Source organism: Nipponia nippon, unplaced genomic scaffold, assembly GCF_047370975.1.
Source record: "Nipponia nippon isolate SJK-2023a ecotype South Korea unplaced genomic scaffold, ASM4737097v1 scaffold_5, whole genome shotgun sequence".
NCBI classification, from domain to species: Eukaryota; Metazoa; Chordata; class Aves; order Pelecaniformes; family Threskiornithidae; genus Nipponia; species Nipponia nippon.
In genome coordinates, this window is record NW_028262369.1 from 10,473,454 (window position 1) to 10,483,731 (window position 10,278).

Sequence of the window (10,278 nt, forward strand, 5' to 3'; positions counted from 1 at the left end):
GCAAACAATAAAACAAAATTATAAAAAACCCCACCCAAACCCAGAAATCATTATCAATATTGACGGCCGGTGGATTTTTTATGGAGAAGGTTAGTGCGCACGCCTGGGTGAAGCCCTCAGAACAATTGTAGCCGACAGGGGCTAGCTCGACTGGAAACGGATTTTAGGAATGACAGCAGCTCTGCGTGGGCTCCCAGCCCGAGTTCAACGCCCGAGGGCCGGGGCCGGGGCCGGGGCCGGGGCCGGGGCCGTGAGGGGCTGCGGCCCGCTTCCCGCCCGCCGGCCGCGCGCGCTCCAACGGTCGCCCCTTCCCGCCTCAGGCCGGCCCCACCCGGCGGGGGGCGGAGCCCGCTGCCCCGCCCTCCCCCGTGCGGGCATGCGCAGCGGGCAGAGGCGCGTGGGGCGGTCTCGCGCGGCAGCGCGCCTCAGCGAGAGACGGCGTCAGGGTTACGCAGGGCCGCGCGTCACCGGCGGAGGGCTCCTCCCCGCTGGCGTCACCCACCGCCGGGCGCGGGGAGGGGGCGGCCGCGGGGCCCGGGCGGCGCGGCGGGGCCGCGGGCGGGGGTATATGGCGGCGGTTCTGTCCGCCCTGGCTGCCAGGCTCTCCCAGTCGGCCGCGGCCCGGTCCTACGGGGTGTTCTGCAAGGGGCTGACCCGGACCCTCCTCATCTTCTTCGACCTGGCCTGGAAGCTCCGCATCAACTTCCCCTACCTCTACATCGTCGCCTCCATGATGCTCAACGTGCGGCTGCAGGTGGGCGGCGGGGCCGGGGCGGGGGGGGGGGGGCGGCGGCTCCTGGCCCCGGGTTTCAGCCCGGGGGTGCCGCTGCTGGGCGCGGGGTGGGAGCGGGGGGCCGCCCGCTCCCGGAGGCGGCGGCTCGGCAGCCGCCACCGCTTCCCCTGGGTAGCGGTGAGGGCCGTCGGAGGTGTCCCCCGCCCTGGGCTGGGCGGCGGGGCGGCCGCCGCGCTCCCCTGGGTCACGGCGGGAAGCGTCGCCGGGGCTCCGCAGGGATGCGGTCAGCTCCGGCGGCCGCGTCAGCGCCCGTTACGGCAGGCGCGCCGCTTCCGCGCCTCCAGTTCGTTCCTCTTCCCGAGCCGTTGTTAACTTCAAGACAGACGACGAATTGTGAATGTGTGCGTTTTGATAGTACGCTCCTGACGCCCCGTAAGGCGCTAATAAAATAATTTCCTCCGTATTTTTTTTTTTTTTTTTAAGTCAAGAACAATTGTAGCACAGAAAATGCGGAGGTGGTCTTAAATCATAATGTCATTGCGTGGAAATGACAGCTCAAGTTTAATTTGCACCTCTTCTGTCCTGAGCCTGTTTCTACAAAACGTGGAGCTCCCTAAAACAGCTTTGACCTAGAGACACGAGGAGCTGTCGCTCTTTGTAGGGTTGAAGTTCCATTTGTTTTGTGATGAAACGAAAGCTTTACTTTTAACTTAACTGGCAACAGAAGCAGGCCATGCAATGAACATGTGCTCTAGCCCAAACATCAGACGCTTGCTTTCTCCTCATAAACATAGCTGTAATGAAAGTTTTGACATCTGGCTAGTGGCCAAGGGCTGAAAGACAAGTCTGGCTGCAGTTTGTGACTTGTAAAAGGTAAGTTGAAATGGGAAGGGGTCAAAATGTGGCGTCTCATATTTTTATTTTCGAGACTCGTCCTGCAGTTCTGAAGCTTGAAATCGAGCCACGCTGCCAGGAGTCGTACACGTAGCTTAGTAACCTTGGTGGCTAAAAATGCCTTGCTGTTGCTTGTTATCTGTGTTGGTATGTAGTAGTTCTCTTGTAACAACATCCGCTTGCCATTTGACTACAATATAACTAATACCCTCTAACTACGCTGGTGCAGCCAGTCTGGCCCGTTCCTTTGGGGAGCTGTGCATGGTATGTTGTTGATTTCCAGTGTTGCGTGGCTGACTTCAGCAGGCACTTCTGTTTACAGGAAGATTACTTTGATATTTGCCTTTAATGTTAAGCCTCTAATCAGTTACGGTCTGCATTTCTATTGGTTAAGGAAAACGGTACTGGTATGCAGCGAATCTCCCTAGCTGCTCATTTGCTGACTCACTTTGATGCCTGTTACCAAAAGAGAGTTTGTAGCAGATTAAACTGAAACTACAGAAGAAAGTTTATATTTGGGTGTACTTCCTACCCCTTTGGATGTGCTCAAGCAGCCTGTAGGGAGACTTGACTGTTTGGACTACCGTTACTTGCTGCAGTTGGGTTATTGTTTTTCTTTATGTTAAAGTTTGTTTTTTCTTTTAAATATACTAGGCACCAAGGAACTGGGGTATTAGTGTAATAACTTTCTGCTTTCTTTCTCTTTAGGTCCATATTGAGATCCACTGACTTGTGACTTGGTGTGCTGCTTGCACTGTATGCTGCAACTAGAGTCAATCACACTCTTCTTCAAATTCAGCCTGTCGTGAAACAGGAAAGCTATGCTCGTCTTCTCTAGGACTATGAAGAAAGAAGATTTAAACCAGAAACGAGTATGTGACCGTGGCCCAGATCATCACAAGGCAGCAGCTCACCTGACATACATACATTCCGTGTTGAACAACTCTCAAAATCATAGTAGCAGTTTACAGGAATTATTTTATTTTAACACCAGGAATTGTTCTCTCTTTAATACTATACCTCTGCCTTTGATTGGCAAGGAAATGCCTCTGAGTTTGAGTGAATCAGCAGGGAGGAACTCAAGTACAGCTGCTCCTTGGAAGGATTCATTTCATCTGCTTTTTTCTTCTGGGAAGGACAGTCTTGATAGGGTTTCTTACTGCATTAATAGTGTTTCAGTAATGGGCTGGCTGGAGAAAGCTTGTAGTTTTGCTGGAGACTTTAGCTCATGCTGTCCAGGAGACAACTTTGTACGTTTTGCACACTTCTGGCTGGGAAATTTGCGGTATAATAAAAACCTGCAGTTTCTGGAATTAGAAATGAGCAGCAGCAAAGAGAATGAATTGCAGCTTGCATTTCTTAAAGATTTGGAGCTTGGTGGACTTCCTGATCTCTATTCTGTTCCGGTTGCCTCACTGAACGAATACACTATGGGACTCTTAAACAACCAGAAACCATGGTTTTTTCCTTGTTACTTAGACCTTGTATCTTCAGAGCAAACACTTGGATACAAGCAAATGCTTTCAAATATACAATATGTGACTAATAATTTTCACGTCGTACAGCTAGTAATTTCTGTGCTAGCTTTTGCACTAGCAGGTCTCTGGTATGCAGTAGTGAACGTAAAAAAGTACTAAGATTTTAATAGTTACTATTTTTAACATTAATAGAAGCGTAATTGACTGACTAACAGGGAAAAGATTACACTTCGGGCTTTAGTGAGAAGTAGACAGCTGAAGTAAAAATTATACTTGTGTAATTGCTAGTAAAACTGGCTGTTGGAATAATAGGGACTTTTTTTGTAAGGAATATCTGCATCTGAGTGGAAAGAACTTTAATCCCAAAACTCTTTGGGACTTGTGCAGGTCTGCCATTAACACTAGACTAGAACCCAATTTGATTGTTTAGCACAGATCCTTTGTTTTCTTTAGGGTTTGTATTAGCAGAGTGTTCTGGCTACTATTTACAACCATTTCCAATGAAACTGTTTCTTGTAGAATTGAATTCCTGCTCTGAATCCAACAGTAGCTAATGTATCAGTCCTTAAAAACACTTTGAATTGGAAAGCTGTTGGGAGGGTGATCTTCGGTACAGTGCAATTCTCAGCAGTGTTCCTTTTCAAGGATGGTACTGCTCTAATTTAAACAGTATCTCATGAGCTTTATTGCGCTACAACAGACGCTATAAACAGTTTTCCAAAAGAATGTTTTCTTTCCTTGAAAAAGTGGTTGTTATCACTGAAGCACAGTAATCATTTCTGGGCCTGTTGACTTTGGCTTTGGGACAGACTTCTGACGACGGGGTTTGGCAAAGAATGGAGCAAGATTGTTGGAATCAATAGAGCTGCTTGTGAATAAGAATTTGCAGGAATAGGCTCCCATGGGCACTTAGATGGAGAAACTCATTGTGCAATAGGTCAAAGTTTGAACTCGGTGTCCAAAATTCTCAACGAGGGATTTGGTGTAGGTGGGATTAATGTGCTCTAGGGGCTTACCCAAAGAGGGAGGTATTGATATGGTGAGTTAGGATGCGTTTTCAGCTCACTCTTCACTCCGAGTTAGAAGTGAGGGCTTAATGCAGAGTAAAGTCATGCCAGTGAATCACACACCAATTATCCTTTTTGCTAGCTAGCTTGCCTCATTTTGGAGAGAGAGAAAGTGATGTTGCATTTAGTCTGAACTGCATTCACCTGGAAAGCCAGTAGAGTTTCTAATGTGGTGTTTATTTGGGTGTTAGCACACTTGTGTAGAGAAGTCCTTGATTATGAAGATGAGATGCTGGTTATCAGTGTTACGGGGAGAAATGTTGGAATTTTTTAACCTTATTTGAGTGCTGAAAGTAAGATATACTACTTTTTATGTTAAAATGATATGTTGTGGTTTTATTATCCCCATTGGTTGACTATTTCTTCTGGATGTTAGAAGAGATAAAAAGTCATTAGCTTTAACTTAGAAAATAACTTTTTCCCTGGTGTACTTTTATTAATTGTTTAACTTCTAGACTTTTGTCCACATGATTACCTGTCACAAAATTACCAAAAACCTCAATATAATAATGGATTGCATATTGTAAGCAATTATTTTGGCAGCAACAGTTTCCTTTTAGGCAAGTCATTCATACTATACACTCTCATCTCCACTGCTGCAATTTATCACCCTTGCAGTGGTATTAACATGAGTGTTTGTGGATCAAGATTGCTGAAGCAATGTGGATCTGAAACCCCAAAACACCAGAAACAAAGACGCTTCTCCAAAAGTCTGTGGCTTATTTGAGTTATGATGTTAAGCTGTCGTCTGCATACAGCTTGATCCAAAAAAACACTTGGCAGAGCTGCCGGTGCAGGAATGAAGGTGGGGAGGGGTTGGAGCCTGTTTAAGCTGCCTTGATTGCTAAAGATAAAACATTGTGCAACTGCATCTTATTCTCTATAACTAGCAATATAGGTAAAGAAATACTCTTTTCCTGTACGGTGAGCTTTTTTTTTTTTTAAGTTGCACATAAACACAATCCTGCATCCACAACTGAGTGCTTGAAATTCCTATATAAAGAACTGATTGGCACAGTTGTACCTGCAGTTGTTACTTGAGACCTTGTCTGTTCAGCTGAATGGTTTGGCCTGGAAGATTCTCTACTCTGCTGTACATCATTTGGGAACCACGGATTTAGGGAACCATAGTTGTATACAACAAAAACTTGTAGGTGATATTGTTAGGTTAATAAGCAAGAGGAGCAGCTAAAGGCATAAAAGCATTAATCCAGTTTTTAACGTACCTGTTCTTCATGGTGTTTTTAAAGGGAAAAAAAAAAAGGGGGAGAAACGAAACATGAGAGAAATTAGAATTTAAATGTGTGTACAGTGGGGTGCCAAGGGTTGTCTCTTTATTGGTGACAAGCGTATGCAGGAGGGGATCTCGGAACGCTGAATCATGTTATTTATCACAGTCCAGCTAATACAGTCCTGTTTTAAGCAGAATTTGCTCTGAGTGAGTGGCCTTTAATCACTTATTACAGGATCACTTTAAATACAGATACAATACAGCTAAGGAAAATGATTGATTTTTTTTTTTTTTTGTGTATTATATGTATATTGAACATAAGATATAAAGAATATGTCTTCAGTGAGTGGATTTATTCCATTTTAAGATAGTTTATGTACTTTGCCTTGGATTTTATTGCTTAAAACCTAAAAGGTAACTTTCTAACTTGAACATTCCTTCTGAAACTCAAATAAAGGATAGTTTGGTATGTTAAAATCTCACGCGATGTACTGCACTTTAAGCCTGGGGAGGCCATAAATTGGAAACGCTGTTCTTGCACTAATAGAACTGTTTGACTGGCAGCAACAATTCTCAAATGGCTTTTACTGTCTGGGGGAGAATAGTGACCAGAAGGATGGCAATCCTTTGAAACTATATATAAATCAAACACTATATGGTTTAGGCCACTGTTCTCTTCCTACAAATGTTTTGATAATAACTCATCTCAAAAGATGGAAGGTGTCTCAGCTAAGAACTGGTTTGTATGGAGTTTCATGGCTTCAATAAGTCAGATGTGGAAACTGCTTTTCTGAGTAAATGTGCTGAGACTGTCTTGGATGATTGTTACAGTACAGAAGAATAACATTTTTAGTAGGGGTAAGGGACCTTTATACTGAACCAGGAGTTGCCTTCTTATTTCCAGTTCCTCTCTCATCTTGCTCTTCTGTTGGTGTTGGAAAGAGGGATTTCTAAGCAAAATACCAGGGTTCTACTCACGCTTTCTAAAATTTCATTGATCAGTGTCCAGATCCTTCCTGCACTACGTAGCGAAGAGTTCTATTTCTGCTATTAGAAAACAAGTTAAGTAAGAAAATATTCAATATTTAGAGAATTGCCTAGTAGTTTCCCATAAATGTACAGTTGAGTGGAAATTTACTATATGGTGTACTGCTTTGAAAAAGAAAATATACTTTTAAATGTGTGCGCACAGAGATCTGCATGTAGAGAAAAAGTGTTTTATCACAGTATGATGTTGGAATGCTTATGCAAATGCTTATTTACATTCTGACATTACAATGCAAAATGCAGTAGAGATGGTGTTGTATTTCTCGGTGTGATATTAGCTAGTGCAATCTTAGAAATCATCTGTGTGCATCATCATGCACCATGAGACAGTTTTATCTGTAGACGTTTTTTAGCCTTTTGCTTTTTCAGTGTTGGGTTGTTGTGGGGTTTTGTTTGTTTGGGGTTTGGTGTTTTGTTGTTTGGGGTTTTTTTTGGTGGTTTTGTTGGTGTTTTTTTTTTTTAGGACTGTAAAGACTGCACTTTCTTAAGCTTTGCCAAAGTTTGCTTTCCTTCTCCTTTTTTCCTCCCTTGCCCCTCCTCATAGGTATACACACTTTTAATTTTTGGAAGATGCAAGCCTCCACGTACTCCCCTAATATATCATCTTTTTGTCAAGTTGTTCCTTTTGTTTTTATGGCCTGGTCTTACCTATATTTTCCTTCTCTTCCCTCCCCGTCATTTCTCGGCATAAGTATATGCTAATATTCTGTTCCATTTCAGAAACACTCCCCTGTAGTTAATTATGCATAACAAATTGACAGAAACCATGTAGAGATGTAAGCATCCGTATTCTGTCATTAGGGTGTATGACAAGTGGTTTATCTGACAGAGCAATCGGTAGTCAGTATGACATATTTCTGCTTTTTCCCTTCAAAACAGCTGCTTTGATTAAAATCTAATATTTAATTCAAATTTGTAATACCTCTGTCAGCTGAGAACTGCAGCTAGAATTTGGGGCTTATCAAATACATTGAGGTCAAACTTAAGAAACAGTTACGCTAGCTTCGGTACTCTTCTGGTTTTTAAGTCATTAGTATAACTTTCTGAAAACTTCACATGAATGTACTCCTAATATTTTGAAACCTTTTTTTTTTCTGAGAGTGCATAAAATAAAATGTGTTCTGACACTCATTTCTGTGAGTCAATAACTGGGGAAAAAAAAACTTTTTTGGATTTTTTTAAATATTTGTGACAAATCCCCTTTTAATATCTCAGACTACAAAGCCTCTAATCCTCAAGGAAGAGCTGCATTCAATAGAACTTTCAAATAAACAACTTGTTGCCTATGAAAATACTAATATTTATGATCAGCTCACATACTTAAATACAAGGACATAGATATCAATCTGCTGACAGTGTGAAAACAAGAATAATATGGAAGTGCTAGAATAATGCTATCCTTTACCACCCTGCGCTAAGTAAATCCTCTTGGCTTGTACTTCAAAGTTAATCCTCTATTGCATTCCAAAATCTCAATTATCTTGGTCTTTTTGGAATTGGTGATGCAAGATTCAGACCCAGTAGATGGTTATTTCATTGTTAATGATGAAATAAATGTAAAAGCTAGAACATTTTAGAAAAAATGGCCTGAAGGACTTCCAGAAAGAAAATCTGCCTTGAAAAGATCCAGTTTATTTCTGTGATCTCGATATATTTATAGTCCGTTTTGCAAATCTCTTTTCTTCCTTGTGGAAGATCTGTATAAACCTGGTAGCAAAAATGACTAAAAGCCAGACTTGTAAAAGTATCAGTGTTCTTTAATTTTCTGTTTGTAGTCAATTTTACCTATTATCAAATATAAAAATACCTAGATGTAATTTAAGCTTTTGTTCTTAAAAGTAGGTAAATCTAACGCTTAGTGCCTGATTCATCACCTGAAGTTGCGTGTTCCATGAACTTTCTTCAAAATGGGTTCTGCTGTCTGCTGGTGACTGACACTAATGTTAAATGCTGACACTTAATACTTCCTGTAAACTGTGACGTTATCCATGCAGAACAATTTTAGTCTATGGCCTTGGTCTTTGGCCCTAATTTTTTTTTTTTTTATTGCAATGTGGGAGATGGAGGAGGCTGGCACAAACCATTGTTTGTTCCAGAGAAAGATGTTTACAACTTTGTATGTATTTTAGAAATTTATTGTAACACTTTTTAACTTGAGAGGACTCTCCATAGTAAACTTGAAACCTGTTGTCCTAATGAGGTGAATACAGACTTTTGAATACTACGGAGTGCTACCTAAGCTTCCAGAAGCTGTTGATTGTGATGCTGCTCGCTTACACCACAGGAGGGAGTTAAACATCAGTCTTTTAAATATTTTTCAGTTATGGCATCGTTTTTTCTTAGTACAGTGGATTTCAGTTTATAAATATGCTGACTTTGACTTGTCTTATGGGTTGTCACTGCAAATAGGTTAATGTACAAAATCAATACACAGCGGTAATGTATTGTAACTGTTTACAATTGAACTCTGAATACCAATTGATGGGTTTTATCAAGCTATTTAAAAACAGAAATAAAAATCTTTTAAAAAGTGATCTTTTGTCTGTCCTCAACAAAAGAGCTAGTTTTGGTGCTTCTCATTCCAATTTTTCACTGTATAAATTGTACAGATGTACTTAAAGAGATCAGGTTTCTGACAATTTAAAGTCAGACAGTGAATGGCTTTTTCAGAGATACAATTTGAGATGTGCGTTTACTGAATACCCAACATATATAAAACCTGTGTGAGAATAAAAGGGCTAAATGCCTTATGCTTGGCCTTGGAAATTTGGTATCTGAGCTCTAGGCTAGCTTAATCACGTTAGCCACCAGTTTCATTCACAGGCATTCCTTCTACGTGAGCTTTTTTTTTTTTTTTTTTTCAGTGACACACCTTAACAAACCAGTTACATTCAATGTAATTCCAAGGCATTTCCTAACTAACTAGATCTAATCTTGCAACATAGTTTCATTGTAGAAGGGGAAAGCAAACCATGCTAAATCTGCAGAACAGCCATTGCAACTCTCTTGCCTAAGTCACGGTAACATTTCTGGATGTTTCTCTTCAGGGTTAAAATCATCTTAGTATTAACAGGTATGTCAGACCTCTTGTTTTTGCTGAATAAAATATTCACGTTAAAGGAGTGGAATAAACATGTATCCTCTGCTTAATGTTGAGCATTAAAAAACATATTAAAAACCAGAAAACATGCACTTTTCAGATCTCTCTTCAGAACGTTGCAATCAGATGATTTTTTGATTCTAGACTCAAAAGATATAATTAACTTACAGTTTTTGTTTGATCTCAGGGTCCCTTGATGCCACAAGTGATACATTTTGAGGAAGTACGTTACTGTTACGTGCTGTATTTATTCTGAAAAGAAATGGTGTTGACAACCTGGAAGAAAAGGCTGGTATCTTGAGTACAAAATTAACGTGTACTATTTTTCTTAATGATGAACGCTGAGAGCATCTTTTCCCTCAAAACATGCATTTAAACAGGAAAAAAAATCAGGGGAGGGGGGAAGGAAAATGAACACAATCATCTAATAAGGTCTGTGAAGTTTTGGCATGTAGTTAGATGTCCATAGTTACAAAAGTGCTATCAGCGCTCTCCCTGCACTTCACTGTGGGTTCCACGTTGCTTCTGGAATTCGCGTGGTACATACTCAGGTAAGAGTTTCTAACCTCTTGGGCTGCCCGTGATGTTCCAGCCACCCCACTGTGACAGTGATGTGATCTAGCCTTAATTACTCATGTTGTCATCACTTCCAGATGGTTTATTGATAGTTTTATTTACATTTATATAAATGGGCCTGATACCTGCAGTACATGGGGAGCTTCAAGAAA

General features: G+C 41.5%; 1 protein-coding gene across 1 annotated transcript; it reads left to right on the plus strand.

Moving 5' to 3' along the window:
- Positions 1-407: 407 nt before the first annotated feature.
- On the plus strand, positions 408-8,984 carry SMIM10L3 (small integral membrane protein 10 like 3). The gene is made up of 2 exons (XM_087730877.1): positions 408-754; positions 2,336-8,984. The coding sequence occupies exons 1-2, from the start codon at positions 569-571 to the stop codon at positions 2,354-2,356; spliced, it is 207 nt and encodes a 68-aa protein (XP_087587003.1). The 5' UTR covers positions 408-568; the 3' UTR covers positions 2,357-8,984.
- The last annotated feature ends 1,294 nt before the right edge of the window (positions 8,985-10,278 follow it).

Excerpts from the sequence above, each read along its gene's own strand:
- SMIM10L3 (XM_087730877.1), top strand. The coding sequence starts at position 569 with ATGGCGGCGGTTCTGTCCGCCCTGGCTGCCAGGCTCTCCCAGTCGGCC. Across the intron at positions 755-2,335 it reads TGCTCAACGTGCGGCTGCAG|GTCCATATTGAGATCCACTG; the intron begins GTGGGCGGCGGG and ends CTTTCTCTTTAG.